This window comes from Lepus europaeus, chromosome 3, assembly GCF_033115175.1.
Source record: "Lepus europaeus isolate LE1 chromosome 3, mLepTim1.pri, whole genome shotgun sequence".
Classification (NCBI taxonomy): Eukaryota; Metazoa; Chordata; class Mammalia; order Lagomorpha; family Leporidae; genus Lepus; species Lepus europaeus.
Genome location: NC_084829.1, coordinates 10,730,911 through 10,750,949, shown reverse-complemented (window position 1 = coordinate 10,750,949; position 20,039 = coordinate 10,730,911). Strand labels below are relative to the sequence as shown.

At 42.8% G+C, this 20,039-nt stretch overlaps 1 protein-coding gene across 1 annotated transcript in view; it reads right to left on the bottom strand.

Annotated features, from left to right (window-relative positions):
- SYCP2L (synaptonemal complex protein 2 like) overlaps window positions 1–20,039 on the bottom strand; it is a 192,242-nt gene that overhangs the window by 159,915 nt on the left and 12,288 nt on the right. The window contains exons 6-13 of the mRNA XM_062187104.1: window positions 17,727–17,812; window positions 17,525–17,613; window positions 14,316–14,350; window positions 12,438–12,580; window positions 10,093–10,145; window positions 9,439–9,484; window positions 6,024–6,116; window positions 5,856–5,916 (exon numbers count right to left, since the gene is read on the bottom strand). Of these exons, the coding sequence (XP_062043088.1) occupies window positions 5,856–5,916; window positions 6,024–6,116; window positions 9,439–9,484; window positions 10,093–10,145; window positions 12,438–12,580; window positions 14,316–14,350; window positions 17,525–17,613; window positions 17,727–17,812 (606 nt within the window). The remainder of the gene's footprint in view (window positions 1–5,855; window positions 5,917–6,023; window positions 6,117–9,438; window positions 9,485–10,092; window positions 10,146–12,437; window positions 12,581–14,315; window positions 14,351–17,524; window positions 17,614–17,726; window positions 17,813–20,039) is intronic.

The window sequence follows — 20,039 nt, the reverse complement described above, 5'->3', positions numbered from 1 at the left end:
AGACTTTTAAAAATTTATGAGGCGAGTCAGAGAAATGCAGAAATAGAGCTCTCATTCATTGGTTCACTCCCCAAATACTTACTCCAGGTCGGGGCCAAAGCTGGGAGCCAGGAACCCAACCACCTGAGCTATCATTACTGTATTCCAGGCTCTACATTAGCAGGAGGCTCAGAAACCATGAGGCGGCTCCTGGCTTCAGAACAGCTCAGCTCTGGCCATTGTGGCCACCTGGGGAGTGAACCAGCAGATGGAAGACCCTTCTCTGTCTCTCCCTTTCTCTATCTCTCAAAATCTTTAAAAAAAACTCAAAAATGGATCAAGAATCTAAATCCAAGACTTGAAACCATCAAATTACTATGGGAAAAATTGAGGATCAAACAAAAAATACAGTGGAAAAATCAAACTCAGTGAGGCAGAAGAATATGCAAGTTAGAAGACAAATCATTGGAAATTTATCAATCAGACAAAAAAAAAGAAATTAGAAAACTAAACAACACTGAAGATTTATGGGATACTAGCAAATGACCCAACATAGGTTTTAGGAGTTCATAAAGGTGTGGAGAGACAGAACACATTAGAAGGCCTTTTTAGTGAAATAGGTACAGAAAACTTCCCTAATTTGGGGAAAGAAAAGGATGTCCAAGTATAGAAAGTACATAGAACTTCTCATAGACCAGAAAATATCTCCACCAAGACACATTGTAGTCATATTCTCCACAGTAAAACATAAGTTTCTAAGATGTGCATGAGAGAAATGCTATATTACTGTCAGGGGATCTCCAAATAGACTCACAGCTGACTTCTCATAAGAAACCCTACAGGCTAGGAGAGAACAGCAAGATATAGCACAAGTCTTAAGAGGAAAAAAAAATCTGTCAACCAAAAATACTGTACTCTGCAAAGCTCTCATTTATGAAAGGAAAAATGACAACCTTCCATAACAGAAATGGAAAGAATTTGCTGCACACAAACACAGAAACATGGTCATCACTATGGAAGAGGTCAAGGCAGGAAACCTCCCAGTAAAAGTACAAAGGAAATCCAAAGTAAACAATAGGAATATCTATGGAAAATATGGCAGGGTGAAGTCACTACTTATCGATAGTCTCCTTGAATATAAATGACTACACTCTCCAGTTAAAATGACTGAATGGATTAAAAAACACCCATCTATTTGCTGCCTACAAGAAACATCTCACCAACAAAGATACATTCAGACTGAAAGTGGAAGGATGGGAAGAGATATTCCATGCTAACAGAAACCAAAAAACAGCTGGTGTAGCCAGCTTAGTATCAGACAAAAACAACAGAAAAACTGTTAATAAATATGGGCACTATATAATGATTAAGAGATCAACTTAGCAGGAAGATGTGACTATTGTAAACGTGTATGCATCAAATTACAAGGTACCTAGCTATTAAAAAGGAATTTTAATGGATATAGAAGGATAGACTCCAACACAATAGTAATGCGGGACTTCAATACCTCACTTTTGACAATGGACAGATAAACCAAACAGAAAAACAAAAAGGAAACAATAGTTAATTCGATACTATAGGCCAAATAAACCTAATGGATAAAGAATTTTTTTTTTGACAGGCAGAGTGGACAGTGAGAGAGAGACAGAGAGAAAGGTCTTCCTTTGCCGTTGGTTCACCCTCCAATGGCCACTGCGGCTGGCGCACTGCAGCCAGCACACCGCGCTGATCCGATGGCAGGAGCCAGGTGCCTATCCTGGTCTCCTATGGGGTGCAGGGCCCAAGCACTTGAGCCATCCTCCACTGCATTCCCTGGCCACAGCAGAGAGCTGGCCTGGAAGAGGGGCAACCGGGACAGAATCCGGCACCCCGACCGGGGCTAGAACCCGGTGTGCCAGCACTGCAGGCGGAGGATTAGCCTAGTGAGCCGCGGCACTCGCCTAAAGTTTTAATCCTTCAGCTGCAGAATACACATTCTTCCCACCAGTGCATGGAACTTACTCTAGAATAGACCACATACTAGGCCATAAAGCAAGTGTCAGCAAATTCAAACAAAATCAAAATCATAGCCTTCATTTTCTGACCACAATCGAATGAAGCTGGAAATCAACAACCCAAGAGTCTCTAGAACATGTGCAAACACATGGAGACTGAACTTGCTCCTGAATGAACAGTGGGTCACTGAAGAAAAACAGAAATTAAAAAATTCATGGAAATGAAGATGACAATACATCATATCAGAACTTTTGGGATACAGCAAAAGCAGTGTTAAGAGGAAAGTTTATAGCAATTGGTGCCTATATCAATAATTTAGAAAGGCACCAAAGCAATGAGCCATCAATGCATCTCAAGGACTAGAAAATAGCAAACCATAGATAAAAATAGTAGGAAAATTAAAATTACACAAGAAACAAAAACCTAAAGAGACCAATAAGCAAGACAGAAATTGAAGGTCATAATGACCCTCCCAGCACTGAGTTCTACCAGACATTTAAAGAACTCCAAATCTCTCAAGCTATTCAAAACAATGGAAAGTGAGGGAATCCTCCCAAACTCCTCTATGAAGCCAGCATCACCTTAATTCCTAAACCTGAAAGAGATGCAGAGAAAGAACTATAGACCAGTTTCCCTGAAAAATTTAAATGCAAAAAAACCTCACCGTAGTAGCAGCCAATCAAATCCAACACACCAGAAAAATCATTCACCCAGATCAAACGGGATTTATCCATGTATGCACGGATGGTTCAACATTTGCAATCAATGTGATACATCTCATTAACAATTTGAAAAACAAAAACCATATGGTTATCTCAATAGATGCAGAGAAAGCATTTGATAAAATACATCAACCTTTCATGATTAAAACTTTAAGCAAATGGGATATAGAAAGAACATTCCTCAAGACAATTTATGACAAACCCACGGCCAGGATCATATTGAATGGAGAAATGTTGGAAGCGTTCCCACTGAGATTTTGAACCAGACAAGGATGCCCACTCTCACCATCTGTATTCACTATGTATCTGAAAGATTTAGACAGAGCCATTAGGCAAGAAAAAGAAATCAAAGTTATACAAACTGAGAACGAGGAAGTCACACTACCTTTATTTGCAGATGACATGATTCTATATATAGGGGATCCAAAAAGACTCCACTAAGAGACTATTGGAACTCAGGGCCAGTGCTGCGGCGGTGGGTAAGGCTACTGCCTGCAGTACCAACATCCCATATAGGCGCCAGTTCAAGTCCCGGATGCTCCACTTCCAATCCAACTCTGTTACCACCTGTGAAATCAGTAGAAAATGGCCCAAGTCCTTAGGCATCTGCACCCCTGTGGGAGACCTGGAAGAAGCTCCTGGCTTCACAAATGGCACAGCTCCAACCATTTGGGAAGTGAACCAGTGGATCAAAGCCCTCTCTCTCTCTCCCCCTCCACCTCTGCCTAACTCCGAGTTTCAAATAACAAATCAAATACCTTAGAATAAATTTAACCAGGATGTCAAAGACAAAACATTGAAGAATGAAATAGAAGACACACAAAAAGAGGGAAAATCTTCCATGTTCATGGATTAGAAGAATCGATGCCATCAAAATGTCCATACTACCAAAAGCAATTGACAAATTCCATGTGATACCTATCAAAAATACATAAACATTCTTCTCGGATACAGAGACATTGATGCTGAAAATCATATGGAAACACAGGAGACTCTGAATAGCTAAAGCAATCTTATACAACATAAAACAAACCCAGAGGCATCACAATACGAGATTTTAAGACATACTACAGGGGGCTGGTGCTGTGGTAGAGCGCGTTAATGCCCTGGCCTGAAGCGCCAGCATCCCATATGGGCACCAGTTCGAGATCCAGCTGCTCCACTTCTGGTCCAGCTCTCTTCTATGGCCTGGGAAAGCAGTGGAAGATGGCCCAGGTCTGTGGACTCCTGCACCCACGTGGGAGACCCAGAGGAAGCTCCTGGCTCCTGGCTTTGGATCGGCGCAGCTCTGGCGGCCAACTGGGTAGTGAACCAGCAGATGGAAGACCTGTATCTACCTCTCCTCTCTGTATAACTCAGACTTTCAAACAAATTAAAAAAAAGACATACTACAGGGCAGTTAGAATAACCTGGTACCAGTACAAAAACAGATGGATAGAAAAATGGAACAGAGTAGAAATGCCAGAAATCTACCCAGGCATCTACAACCAACTTAACTTTGACCCAGGAGCTAAAAATCAATCCCTGGAGCAAGGACAGTCTCTTCAACAAATGGTGCTGGGAAAACTGGATCTCCACATGCAGAAGTATGAAGCAAGATCCCTACCTCACATCTTACCTAAAAATCCACTCAACATGGATTAAAGACCTAAATCTATGACCTGATCTAATTATTAGAGAACACTAGAAAAATCCTGCAAGACATTGTCATAGGCAAAGAGTTCTTGGAACAGTCCCCAGAGGCACAATCAAATCCAAAACTGACAAAGGGGATTAAATCAAATTAAGAAGCTTCTCCACTGAAAAGAAACATTCAGCAAAGTGAAGAGGCATCCAATAGAACGGGAGAATTTATTTGCAAACTATGGAACAGATAGAGGGTTAAAACCAGAATATATAAAGAGCTCAAATACAACAGGTGGCCAGCACGGTGGCATGACGGGTAAAGCTGCTGTCTGCAGTGCTGACATCCCATATGGGTGTTAGTTCAGGTACCAGCTGCTCCACTTCTGATCCAGCTCTCTGCTATGGCCTGGGAAACAGTAGAAGATGGTCTAAGTATGACAACATCAACCCTGATGCTGTGCCTTTCAAATAAACTAATTAAATTTTTTTTGAAAAAGCCTGGACAGCAGCTTTTAGTGCCTGGTAGGATAGACTAAACAACTGATATCAATTACAAATGTTCTTGAACTTGGACCTTATGCTCAGAAAGTTTTTTTTAAGATTTAGTTTATTTGCAAGTCAGTTACACAGAGAGGGGAGAGGGGGGAGAGAGGGGAAGAGATCTTCCTTCCAATGGTTCCCTCCCCAATTAGCTGCAATGGCCAGAGCTGCGCTGATCCAAAACCAGGAGCTTCTTCCAGGTCTCCCACACAGGTGCAGGGGCCCAAGGACTTGGGCCATCTTCTGCTGCTTTCCCAGGCCATAGCAGTGAGCTGGATCAGAAGTGGAGCAGCCGGGTCTCAAACAGGTGCCCATTTGGGATGCCGGTGTTTCAGGCCAGGGCATTAACCTGCTGTGCCACAGCGCTGTCCCTGAGAAATTTTGATTTATCTCTTAACTCCATTTTTCCACAAGTCATTTGAACTCTCCAGGGATAAGAGGAATTGTATAGGAATTGTCTTTGAGACTTGCTATTTCACTTAGCCTCCAAGTATCCTCCAAATTACGGCATGTGTCAAAATTCCCTTCCTTTTTAGATTTGGACAATACACCATTGTACGTGTGGGTACCAAGGTATTTATCCATGCCTCAACAGGTGCTTGAATTCCTTGGACATTTGAGCTACTATAAATAATGCTCCAATTAATATGGCAGTAGTATCTTTTGGGGCTTTCTTTTTGATATATATGCAGAAATAGGATGGAATTATACAGTGTACTTTTTAATTTTTGGAGGACTATATCTGCTTCTACAATGAGAAACTAGTGAAGTATTTGAACCTCAAAGTTACAAAACAAAGGGGTCAGCAGCTCTATCACTCAGATGCTGGCCCTGAGCCCAGTGTGCCTTCCATCATACCATGTAACCTTCCCTCTACCTCAAGGCATAGATCAGTATCTTCCCTACAACTACCTAACCTGTATACTGAAATAATATACTGGAAATAGAAACAAACAGCATTAGATATGGGGTAGCTAAAAATTATCACCTTACCTATCATGCTGAAATTCACCACTGTTTCCTTCCACAGTCTTACTGGATCCCACAGAGCACTCTGGAAGACAGATTTGTGAAACTCATGAGCATACAACACACACACACACACACACACAGGAACAATCCATAAGCAGTTAGGTCTCTTGAGGAATTAAACTCCATTACCTCAGGGTTGTCTATATAAAAAGTGATGCTCTGACTTCCTAGGTTGAAATCAATCCAAAATTTCTCTAGTTTTTCATCTGCTGGTTTTCTCATCTGTAAGAAAAATTCAGTATGAATTAAGTAGAAAATTCATGTTAAAGAGTCAGGCAAAATCTATTCCATTACAAACAGAATTTGAGCTTTTCCTAGAATAATACTATCCTAATATTCTACTGTTTCCCTTCTTAGCTAGATTTGTTCAAAATAGGAAAAGCACATCTTCAGGTACCCGTTTCCAAAAAAAAAAAAAAAATCACAATCTTCACGTATTTCACATTTAAATGTGTCAGATGACTCTAGCCACACAATTTTCTTTTCAAATATTGTTTATGTATTTTAGTGCCTATAGAGCCATAATTGCCATCTTAGTTTTGCTAACAATAACTTAAGCTTATCTATGTTAAATACCTACTATTTCATATTTTTCATTATTTTAAATATTTCTTTACATTAAGTTTCAAGGCAAAAAACAGCTGAATCAATGAAATATACTTTATAATAAATACAAGTAACAATCTTGAAATTGCTATAATCCTAAAATTCCTTTTAGATGATCTGGGATATATTTTTTTATTTTTTAAAAGATTTTAAAGGGTTACAGACAGTGAGAGGGAGAGACAGAGAAAGGACTTTCTTCCTTTGGTTCACTTCTCAAATGGCCACAAATGGCCAAAGCTATGCCAATCCAAAGCCAGGAGCTTCTTCTTGGTCTCCCACGTGGTGCAGGGGCCCAAGAACTTGGGCCATCTTCTATTGCTTTCCCAGGCCACAGCAGAGAGCAGGATTGGAACAGGAGCAGCCAGGACTAGAACCAGCACCTATATGGGATGCCAGAGCCCCAGACAGTGGATTAATCTCATGCGGCACAGCACCGGCCCTGGGGTATATGAAGTCAATTTAAGTGTGTACTTGACTTATGAAAATTTAGGTAAACATAACTTGAAGAAAAAATGCTATAACTACTCCAAGAAAATTATTCAAATACAAATTCAAACAGGTTAATTTTTAAGATTTGAAAGGCAGAGAGGGAAAAGAATATTCTACTGTATGAGCATACACACACAGCACACACACACTTTATCCATTCATCCATTGATAAGATGCTTAGGTTCTATATTTTGGCCACCGTGAATAGTGCCAAGATAAACACGGGAGTTGGGCAGGTGTTGTGGCACAGGTTAAGCCACTACTTGGGACAGCTACATCCTGTATCTGAGTGCTAGTTTGAGTCTGGCTGTTCTGCTTCCAATCCAGCCTCCTGCTAATGCAGCCTGCCAGGCTGCCGATGATGGCCCAGTAATTAGGTTCTTACCATCTATGGGGGAGACCAGATGGAGCTCCCGCCTTCAGCCTAGGGAGCCCCACCTGTCATGGGTATTTGGGGGGAAATCAGTCAGCAAATAGAAGTTTTCTTTCAAGTAGATGAAAATGAACATTTAATAAGATGACTATATTAATTTGAATTCCCATCAATATTCAAGTTTCCTTATCTTTATACCCTTCCCAGCATTTGTTTTTATTTTAAAATACTTCAAATATAAAAAATTCAATGAGCAGATTATCAGTTTAACATTTTGTCATACCTGCTTCAGATATCAACATGATAACCTAATTGGAGATGATGATCTCATTGTGCTTTGGACTTGTATTTCTCAGATAGCTAGTGGTATTGAGCATTTTTCATGTATTTGTTGACTGATGGTATTTCTTCTTTTAAGAAAGGTCTATCTGGGGGCAGGCATTTGGCTCAGCAGTTAAGATACCACTTGGGACACTTCCATCCCATACTGGAGTCCCTGGGTTCAAGTCCTAGCCCCGCTTGTGATCCAGGTTCCTGCTAAAGCACTCCCCTGGGAGGCAGCAGGTGATGGGTACTTGGTCTCTGCCACGCATGCAGGACACAGAATGAACTCTGGACTCCTGTTTTGGTCTGGCCCAGCCCTGGCTCTTGCAGGCACTGGGGTGGGGGTGGGGGGACAGCAGATGGGAGAGATTTATCTATCTATTTCTATCTTTATTTCTTTCTCTGTCATTCTCTTTGCCTTTCAAACAAAATAAAACTTTTCTATTTAGATCCTTTGCCCATTTCCTAACTGGATTAGTTTGGGATTCTTTGAATACTTTGAGTGTCATATTTTGGATATTAGTCCTTCATCAGATGAAGCGTTTGCATATATTTTGTCCCATCCAGTCACAGTGTTCACTGTTAATCATTTGCTCTGAAAGAGCTTCTTAGCTTCATACAGTCCCATTTGCCTAGTTTTTTGTTATTGTTGCTGTGCTTTGTGGGCATTATCAAAAACAATGTTGCCTATATCAGTGTCTTGAGGTGTTTCTCTTAGGTTTTCTCCTAGTAGTTTCTCAGTTTCAGGTCTTACAGATCTGTGTTCCATCTTTATTTGTATGGGAGAGGAAGAAATTCAGTTTCCAGCTTCTGCCTAGGGAGGATCCAGTTAGCCTGGCACCATGCTTTCAGGGGGTTGTCCTTCCTGTACTGTGGCGCTTTGGTGAAATGTAGGCTTCGCCCCACCACACAGGTACTGGAAGCCAGGGTGTGGCGAAGTGTAAGGACCCCGATAGAAGCGGATGGAAACTGGAAAGATGACCCACGCAGAGAATAGAATCCTCCCAGCAACCTGAAGGAAAACACGGATGGAGCAGAGATACAGGCATCAGATGGCCGGAATCCATTCCAAAGAAGGAGCAGTGAAGTCCTGGGTTCAGAGGCAAAGGCAGGCTGAAGCCAATCCAAGGAAATGGTTAATGAGGACACTCTGAAGGCAAGATCCAGGAAACCTCAGCTGTGCCACGAGTCCGACACCTGTGATGGCCTTACCCTGAAACTAAGATGCTGTATCGGGGGGCATTTTTACATGAAGGACCTTGTTCCTCCAGAAACCAAAGAGGGTGAAAATAAACTGATCAACCTTAGACTACAAAGCACTATACTTGGACCATAAGATACTTTCCTATAAAGGCACATCATCTATAAAGTCCCATACTTCCATGCCTTATAGTATAGGAAGAGAAAGCGTGGCTCCAATTGAGGAAATGAGGAGACATCAACTAGAAGCAAAGAGGCAAGGAAATCACCCCCTTGATTCTGCATGAATGTTTCCCATCAAGAGGGTAAAATGAGGCAAGGTTTCCATAGTTGACTTCATATGTACAGTGTGGATCCTAAAATTCCTTTTCACTAGTACCCATATAGCCCAGAGCCCTCAAGTGGACCATCAGTAATGTTATGGACACATCAGTTTGAGAGTTGAAGCTACTCAGAGATGTTAGCTTCCTTTTGAGAAATGAGAGTGAAGTTTAACCTAACTGGTTTTCATTGCCCCACCACCTTCCCAACTCCCAAGATGGACGAACATACCTCATGTCCATCAGCGAAAGCAGCAATACATGGAAATGAATATACCCTGCAAAACACCTCACAATTACAAAGTGAAATATAGATTGATCCCAAGCACAACCCAGAGGCTCTTCAACAAAAATACTTATAATTAGTGTACACCATCAAGTCTCTTTGCATGGAGTATGGTAGGGGTTTCAAACATACAAATGGGAAACTCCCACAAAAGGATTTTAAAGCTCCACCTGGTAGTCTATGAACCATGCTTACCGCTGTGCTATCTCAACCGAATGGCTTTGCAGAATTCACAAAGAAAGAAGTTAGCCAGTAACTGTCGCATCAGGAACTCAACTGTCCATTAGATGCTTATCCCCAATGACCTCAAGCCTCAAAAAAAAAAAATCACTCTTCACAAAATCTATGGACTTTCTGGAGGCTGTAGTATCAAAAATGTCCCAAATCAAAGAAACATGCTAAAGACTAACAGATAATTTTTAAGTGCACTCAAGTGAATCACTGGGTAGGAAGTCTGATCATCCTAGATTTCTCATCAATGGACAGTTCCATAGCACTCAATTCTCTCCTAAAAATGCAACAGGTCCTAGACATGCTTTAAAAATATTAGACATCTTCAAAACACACCGAGTCAACAGAATACTCTAAAAGACATCCTACCTTCTTTGGTCACCAAGTCTGTCATTTAGGTGATTGAGAAAGCGGCGACTATCCTACAAAGCAAATAATTCAGACATTTTAATTTAAAAACTCAAGATGTTTTACCTACTACTACCCTGACCAGCACATAAAGACCAGTGCCAGCTTCTAAATGGCTAGCATCCAGCATTATCACAAGGCTTCACAGGGACTCAATAATACATATTAACAACACTTTGCCATGATCAAGAGATACGTGTTTTCACAAGCAAACTACCTCCCCACAACCATGAGTGTCTCAGCTGAGGAATACCTGGAGTTCCAGAAGTTATTTGCACATTTATATTTCACTGGGTCAGAAGCAAGAGAAATACACATTACCTAGGTTACAATATTTGACTCACCCATTGGGTGTCTACCTTCTTAACACCTTCCCAGTAAGAGTCAACCACAAACCTACCCACAACATTGATCAACTCTGCTTTTATCTGGTGTCTCATCCATTGCCATTTTCCTTTCCAGCAATTCTCTATCCCTTGGTTTTCTCTCCAGGCTTATGCTCTAAGAACAAAGACTATTTTTAGAGCTCTCCTCACCAACAGGTTTCAGGAAAGGCAAAGAGACATATCCAGAGATTTGTTCCCTTTTGTTAGCAAGGATTTGCTGTTGTGATCGAATGCTCACACTTCACATCTACATTCAGCACCAAGTAGACAACAGCAGAGGAAGCCTTTAATGTGAAAATAATTCAAGAAGTTGATTGCTCTGGGGGTGGGGGCATAATCGTGGAAATGAGATGTCCTTTTCGTATCTTCATCAATTTTACAGATGTTATAAATGACACAGGGAAGAAATTCACATCAAAAACCCAACAGCTCAGGCACTTTCTTTCATTGCATTCTCAGTTTTGAAGCAGGGTTTATTCCCATTCTATAGATGAGGATGCTTAGGCTCCACATATCCATTTCCTCGCCACCTAAGTCAGGGAGGTGGAACTCAAACAAGCTTGGGACATCCCTGAACTCCTCCTGTTTCCATTCGGATCACATGGAATCTTGGAGAAGACACTACAATGTAAGTGGCAATAGGCTCAGAGTCTGTAATGATAGAATGGCTCAGATTTAAGACAATCCCAATTACATGAATTCTGAGCAGAAGGGTATCCTTAACATGAATAGTGTTACTAAGACTTTTGCCTTCTCCTAAGAGAACCTCTTACTGTAAGAATTTTTGAAGAGGGGAAATGTTTTAGCTATTTGAGGATGAAGGTAGATAAAGCCACAAATAAATTTTTTTGCTACTTTAAAGGTGCAATCCAGGTGAGCCCTGCGTACACAGAAGACCTTGAGAATTCCCTTTCCTCCAAATTGTAGACCCTGGACAGCTCCCAACACACCCAGTCCACAATACTTCTCAGCCACCAGAGCTTGCCCCATCCTTGCTAGTCTCCTGCCATCATCACTGCTGCTCTCTGCAAGGCTAAAATGCTTTCTCCTCTTGAATTGTCCATACCCCTCCAAGTCCATTTACAATTCCAAGATGTTTTCTTTGACCAGATCCATCAAAGTCACATAGTTCTGTCCCTTGTCTATACTACCCCTGTTTGTATTGACTTCAAATTGGTCCTCTTCCTTGTGAAACAGGGAGTTTAAGTAAGGCAGTTGAGGGGTTGGTGCCATGGCATAGTAGACTAAGCCTCCACTTGCAATGCTGGCATCCTATATGGGCGCTGATTCAAGTCCTGACTGCTCCACTTCTGGTCCAGCTCCCTTCTAATGCACTTGGGAGAGCAGTGGTCGGCTCCTGTATCTCCGTGGGAGACCCAGAAGACACTCCTGGCCAGCTCTGGATGTTGAGGCCATCTAGGGAGTGAACCAATGGATAGAAGACCTCTGTCTCTTCCTCTGTAACTCTGCCTCTCAAATAAATCAATCTTTAAGAAAAATGGCAGTTGAGGGGCCAGTGTTGTGGCACAGTGGATAAAGCTGTTGCCTCTGTCACCAGCATCCCAAATGGGCATCAGTTAGAGTCCCAGCTATTCTACTTCTGATCCAGCTCCCCGCTAATGCTCCTAGAAAAGCAGTAGAGGATGGTCCCAAGTGCTTGGGCCTCTGCACCCACATGAGACCTGGTAGAAGCTCTTGGCTCCTGGCTTCAACCTGACCCAGCTCCTGCTGTTGTGGCCATTGGGGAGTGAACCGGTGGATGGAAGATCTCCAACTCTGCCTTTCAAATAAAATAAACAAGTCACTTTTAAAAAAGGCAATTCAATCACTTTGAAGAAGATTCTCCCCTAAGCTCAGTATCAAGTGCCAAGGGGAGACTGAACAAATATTCACAGCCACTGTTACGATCAGGACTCTCACCGTCTCGAATTCTCGATCCTTAATTTCTTTGAAAGCTTCAGCAATGGTGGCATCCTCAAACCACTGATGGACAAGTTCCTGCCTTGCTGTTTTAGTTGTCAGCCTACACAAGGTTTCAGAGATTGAAACCTGCTGGTCATAATCTAGAGGTCAAAACATGGCAGACATTGATAATTCTGGACACAAAGCAAAAGAAGAAATGAGTTCCAGAGATAGCACTTGCTCTTAGAGATTCCACCTTAGAAGTCGAGCATTCTGTCACACAAATGTACTAGAGCAAGATGTATCCTGGAGCAATGATCATCATTCAAATTACAATCAAATGTTGGGAGAAAAATCTAACCAATAAGTCAACTATATATAAATTTTTCAAAAATAAGTTATGGGTTTATTTTTGCTACATTAAAAATTACACCAAAAGCAGTTCATTAAACAGCTCTAAAAATATTTCTACTACAAAAATAAAATCCTAAGATAACTTACTGTACTTCACAGAAGACACTAAGAACTACATATATTGGCATGTTTAAGTCTCAAGAATCAGGGGCTGTATAGCAGGTTAAGCCCCGACATGCAGTGAAGGCATCCCATATAGGTGCCTGTTCAACTCCCGGCTGTTCCACTTCACATCCAGCTCCTTGCCGATGATCCTGGGAAAGCAGCAAATGCTTGGGTCCCAGCACCCACGTGGGAGATGCAGATGAAGTTCCTGGCTTCCGTCTTTGGTCTGGCCCTGCTCCAGCCATTGTGGCCATTTGGGTAGTGAACCAGCAGGTCCAAGATGTGTCTCTCCCTCTGTCTCCAACTCCACCTTTCAAATAGATCTTTTAAAAAATGAAAATTAAAAGAAAACTAAAGAAGGAGTTGCAGCAAAATATATCCATAGGATGGCATTTATATACTTTTCAGGAATAGATATTTTGTCCAGTGGTTAAGCCATCAGTTGGGACATCCATATACCACGTGGAGTGTGTAGGTTTGGGTCCTAGCCCTGTTCCTGGTTCTAGCTTCCTGCTACTGTAGACCCTGGGAGGTAGCAGGTAACAGCTCAAGTGGCTGGCTCTCTGACACTCACATCAGAGACCTGGATTGAGTTTCTAGCTCCTAGTTTGTTGTTGTTGTTTTAAGATTTGAAAGGTAGAGTTATAGACAAGCAGAAAGAGCCAAATGGCTGCAACAACCAGAGCTGGGCTAATCCAAAGCCAGGAGCTTCTTCTGGGTCTCCTACATGGCTGCAAGGGCCCACAGACTTGGAGCATCTTCTGCTGCTTTCCCAGGCACATTAGCAGAGAGCCGGATTGGAAGTGGAGCAGCCGGGAATTGAACCAGCTCCCAGATGGGATGCTGTGCTGCAGACGGCAGCTTTACCTGTTATGCTACAGCAATGACCCCAGCTCCTAGCTTTTGGTGTGGGCATTGGAGAAATAAACAGTGGATTGGAACTCTACCTGTCTCTAATAAAATAAAAACTTAACTTTTTAACCGATTGTTTAAAAAATTAAAATTAAATTTGCTTAACTATAATGTAGATTGCTTATGAAAACAGAAAATGCAGAAAAAGTTGCTTGGGAATAAACAACAAATCTAACCTGAACCAAAGAGAGGGCAATAGGATTAGGGACAAGAACACAGGGCACTTTCCCTAGTTTTGATTTCTTTTGTTTTAAGAAAACAAACTTTAGATGCAGCAAAGTGCTAAAATTTAATGAAGCTGACTGGAAAATTAGTGTAATTCTTGATTATTATTTACCGTGTTCAGGGTGCAAACATCAATAAATTAAGAATAAAATTCTAATACCTATTTTCAGAGCTTGACTGTGATTTATTCTGAGTTCCAAGATGCTTATATTTAGTATACTAAGTATGTAAAAGTCTTACCACCCACAGTTAAGATGGTCCTTGCAAAGTCTTTCCTGAAACATTTAGATAGGTTACATTTTACTGAAATGAACATCAAGTGGCAAAATCTTATTAAACTGGCATTATATTTTAAGACCAAGATATACATTTTTGAAACGATTTCAAATTCAGCATCAACCTATCAGTATCAGGTTTTTCTGGAAACCTTCTGGAATTTACTGATGAGTGACCAGTGCATGATTTTTTTTTTTTTTTGACAGGCAGAGTGGACAGGGAGAGAGAGAGACAGAGAGAAAGGTCTTCCTTTGACGTTGGTTCACCCTCCAATGGCCGCTGCAGCCGGTGCACCGCGCTGATCCCAAGGCAGGAGTCAGGTGCTTATCCTGGTCTCCCAGGGGGTGCAGGACTCAACCACTTGGGCCATCCTCCACTGCACTCCCAGGCCATAGCAGAGAGCTGGCCTGGAAGAGGGGCAACCGGGACAGAATCCGGCACCCCAACCGGGACTAGAACCCGGTGTGCCGGCGCCGCAAGGCAGAGGATTAGCCTGTTGAGCCACGGCGCCGGCCCAGGAAGCTAGAACTCTACCCACTGAGGTTCCAGTCCCCCTTATGAAGTTGAATTCATTTTGATCACCTGAGGATGCATCAAATGCTATGACTGAGGTTTTATAACCACTCCAGCAGGCTGTGAGGGCTTCTGTCTTTTTGCATAGTCTGACACCTGGAACAGGTGAGACAGCCGTGTGAGTCCCTCTTCTGATCCATTTGATCCAATTTTAAAAACTGATCAGTTCATGCCGGCGCCATGGCTCAACAGGCTAATCCTCCGCCTAGCGGCGCCGGCACACCAGGTTTTAGTCCCGGTTGGGGTGCCGGATTCTGTCCCGGTTGCCCCTCTTCCAGGCCAGCTCTCTGCTGTGGCTAGGGAGTGCAGTGGAGGATGGCCCAAGTGGTTGAGTCCTGCACCCCATGGGAGACCAGGAGAAGCACCTGGCTCCTGCCATCGGATCAGCGCGGTGCGCCAGCCGCAGCGCACCAGCCGCAGCGGCCATTGGAGGGTGAACCAACGGCAAAGGAAGACCTTTCTCTCTGTCTGTCTACTCTGCCTGTCAAAAAGTAAAAAAAAAAAAAAAAAAAAAAACTGATCAGTTTAGATGTGTGATGAGATTAAGTTATTACAATATCAAAACATAGACTCCCATACCATATGAGGTTACTTCCAAAAGTTTGAAACAGAATTAAAGGATAGTTTTATATTAGCCCCAAAAAGTGAGATTCATACATGAGAGGGGGTCATCAAAAAGTTTTTAGAAAGTCTGGCATCATGGTGCAGCAGGTTAAGCCACCACCTGTGACCTTAGCTAGCATCCCATATCGGAGCACAGCTTTGAGTCCCAGCTATCCGATTCTGATCCAGCTCCCTGCTAATACACCTGAGAAGGCAGAGGTGGATGGCCCAAATACTTGGGTCCCTGGCACCCAGATGAGAGAACTGGATGGAGTTCTGGGCTCCTAGATTCAGCTTGCACCAGGCTTGGCTATTGCAACATTTTGAGGAGTGAGCCCGTAGATGGAAGGCTGATCAATCTGACAAATCTTTACCAAAAAACTCACAAAAAGTACCTAACATGAAAATCTGTGTATAAGATTTCCAAACTTTGGCCAGTGCCGTGGCTCACTAGGCTAATCCTCCACCTGTGGCGCCAGTACCCCGGGTTCTAGTCCCGGTTGGGGCACCGGATTCTGTCCCAGTTGCTCCTCTTCCAGTCAGGCTCTCTGCTGTGGCCTGGGAAGGCAGTGGAGAATGGCCCAAGTGCTTGGGCCCTGCACCCACATGGGAGACCAGGAGGAAGCACCTGGCTCCTGGCTTCAGATCGGCGCAGCATGCTGACCGTAGTGGCCATTTGGGGAGTGAACCAATGGAAAAGGAAGACCTTTCTCTGTCTCTCATTGTCTAACTCTGCCTGTCAAAAAAAATTAAAAGATTTTTGATGTTAAAATTTGGATTTCATTTTCCACAAACTTTAAGTACCTGCATATATTAAGAATTTCAAGTAAAGGTTAAGAAATGTGACATTGACTTTTAATATCTAAAGTAACTCCCATTTTAAAGAAGAGATTAAGAAATTTTGCAATAGTTTAGTTTCTCATAAGTGGATTGATCTGTTACTATTCAATAAAAGCCTTAAAACAGTACTACTAAGGCTCTGCTTAACTTTATACTTGCAGGTCTCACTCTTGACTTGAAGTCCAGAGCAATACAGACTCCTGAACACACAGGTAAGAAGGTAGCATGACCACAGAATTAGTCTGAAAATTTAGGAGAAAACCTCAGCTCAGCTGCTCTTCCAATCTAAAAACACTAAAGGCAGTAATTTCACTAATGTATTCAATGAAAAAAAATTAGTTAAAAATCCAATGTAAAAATGACGAGTGACATGGACAAACATGAGGTCAAGGAGCTACACAGTCACCGCCTCCTTCAGTTCTACACCATGGCGAACTCGCCAGTCACAGCTGCATGGCATATGAATGATATACTCCATGCTGGTGAACGGTTACCATGGTCACCCACTTGAGTTCAAATTTCAGAACAGTGCCAGTTTTGTTCTTCCCACAGATTACATCCTTACTTCCAAACTTCATGCTATAACGATTATGTAGCTATAACCACGTCACCCAAAACTCCATTACTTGCAAAGCAATACAAATGCCATGCCCTATTGCTTTGATAAGTAACTGGCAATCTCAGAGCACAGCCTTTCTCCACGGCAGTGTGCGGACTGTTTTAATAGACTGCTTCACTTGACCGGTCCAATAATTTCAGGGAGTTGTTGCCGACTGCCATCTACAGGGGAGCAGCCTGAAGTACAGCGATTAAAGCTGTGCTCGGATGCAACCAGCAGAAGTGGCAAAGCTAGGATCTGAAGATAATGCAGCCTTAGCATCCTTCCCAGAGTCACTACTCGAGGTCACATTCACAATGAGAAAAAAATCGATAGCCTGAGAAAGCATTTCACCTTGTGTTTTAAGATGAATCAAAACAACCCGTAATAAAACAGGAGCTAAGTCTGCCTCTCTTCCTCAGTTCTCCTTCATTGCCCAGCATGCATTGCAGGTGCACAAAGCACTACTAAAGGTAGAAGTCATCCCTGTAAGACTGAATCAGCACCACGATGAGAGATCGCCTTACAACGTCACATAACTGAGGACAAGATCACTTACATGAGACGACACACGCTTTCTGACAATGGGAGTTTTCTCCTCTCTTCCCGAGGTGCAGCTTGCAAAATGAAGTTCAAAGTCCTCACAGCCTTTTCAGAATTGGAGAAGGCATTCGTGGGAAAGAAAGAAAACAGAGACCTATGCACAACCTTCTTTGAGGCTTCTGGAGCTCTTGTTATCGGTTTTCTTATTTACAACTCACCTCCTGTTGAATCAAATGACTTATAGTCTTTTCTGTCACCAGGAATCCTAAGCTGAGTATGAAGGAATCCAACATCTGAATTTTCCCTGAAAGCACATTTTAAAAGAATCAAATTCATGCCAAAAAAATATAATAAGGGGAACAAGCATTTAGCCTAGTGGTTAAGATGCTGGTATCCCATATCACAGTACTTGGGCTCAGTTCCTGGCTCTGGCTCCTGACTCCAGTCTCCTGGCAAATGCAGACCTGGGGAGGCAGTACTGATTACTCACATAATTGAGTTCCTGCCACTCACATGGGTGACCTGGGTTGGTTCCTGGCTCTGAGCTCTGGCTCCGATCTAGCCCCACATGTATGGGCACTGGGGGAGTGAATCCACAGATGGCAGACATCTCCAAGTCTCAAAAAGAGGATGAGTAGGTGGAAGAAAAGAGAAGCAGCAGGGGACAAAACAGAAGCTGAAGATGAAGCAGACGCAGAGGCAGTGGAAGGAGCAAAAGCAGACGTGGAAGAGGTACCAGCAGACGCAGCAGATAAAGCAGAAGCAGTAGCAACAAAAGAAAAGACAAAGAAACAGAAAAAGCAGCAGCAGATATAGAAGGGAAAAAAGCAGCACTAATACAAGCAGAAGAAACAGCAGAAATAGGAGCAGGAGCCGCACAAAAAGCAGCAGCAAAACACACACACATACACACACACACACACCAGCAGCAGGAGCACATGCAGCATAAGACACAGAAGCAGTCAGCGCAGCAGCAGAAGCAACAGCAGCAGAATCAGAAAAAGTAGGAGCTGAGGAGCCACAGGACAGTTAGAGCAACAGAGGCGAGAAGAATGCAGAACCAGCAGCACCTGAGGCAGGACAGCAGATTCCGCACAGGGAACAGCGGCTGCAAAAGCAAAATCTAGAGGAGCCACAGCAGTGCAAGAAGCAGAGGCAGAAGTCAAACGGGCGGCAAAGAGGAACCCCCAGAAGGAGCAGCCGCACAAAAAAGACAAAAACCGGAAACAATTGCAGAAGCAGAGCACATTCAGCACAAGCAGGAGACACGGAGCGGCAGCAGACTCAGCAGATGCACAGACAGAAGTGGACACAGCAAACATAGCAGCAAAAGCAGGTGATGCAGGAGGAACAGCAAGAGAAGAGCGAGATGGTGACGACTCCAAACAATGAGGCGGCCAACAGTATGAAAGCCACTGGAGCAGTAAATGATTCAGGAATGAGGAGGTCTGGGCAGGCGACAAGTTAGTCTGTTTCAGGGGCAGGCACTGTGGTACAGGGGGCTAAACCCCTGCATCCCATGTCCATATTGGAGTGGCCCTTGGAGTCCCAGTTGTTCAGCTTCCAATCCAGCTCCCTGTTAATGGTGCCAGCTGTCAAGACCATCTGGAGAGTGAACCAGCAGATGGAGGATCTGCCTTTCAGGTAAGTAAATCTCCTGGGTGATTATTGTGGCACAGGGGGGTTAAGCTGCCCCCCTTTTTAAAATATTTGAAAGGCAGAAGGCAGAGTTAGATCAACCTTACATCTCCTAATTCATTCCACAAATGGCCACAATGGACAGAGCTGGATCTATTGAAAGCCAGGAGCTTCTTCCAGGTCTCTAAATAGCTACAGTGCAGGGGCCCAAGCACTTGGGCCATGTTTAGCTGCTTTCTCAGATGCATTAGGAAGGAGCTAGAACAATGACTTGATCATCCCTTGTCCTGACTGTCGAGGAACAACTTACTATTTCATTCCTTTTAGTATTTTTTGTTCTACTTAGTACCATTGGTTGAACTCTGTAATTAACACACAATTATTCTTAGGTGTTGAAACATAACTGAAAAGTGATCCCTGTTAAATTTAAGAGTGGGAATAAGAGAGGGAGGAGATGTACAATTGGAGACATGCTCAATCGGACTTGCCCCTAATGGTAGAGTTAGAAATGTGCCAAGGGATGTACCAATGCCATCTCACTAGTCCAAGTGATCAGTTTCAGTTCATAATTGATCATAATGATAGGACTAAGTCAAAGGGATCACACAAACAAGACTAGTGTCTGAAAATAATAACTGATAGAATTAAAAAGGAGAGAACGATCCAACATGGGAAGCCGGGTACACAGCAGACTCATAGAATGGCAGATGTCCTAAACAGTACTCTGGCCTCAGAATCAGCCCTTAAGGCATTCAGATCCGGCTGAAGAGCCCATGACAGTATTTCAGGCATGGGAAGCCAAGACACTCTGGCAAAAAAAAAAAATAAATAAATAAATAAATAAATAAATAAAAAATGACCTAAATGAAAGATCTCTGCGAGTGAGATCACAG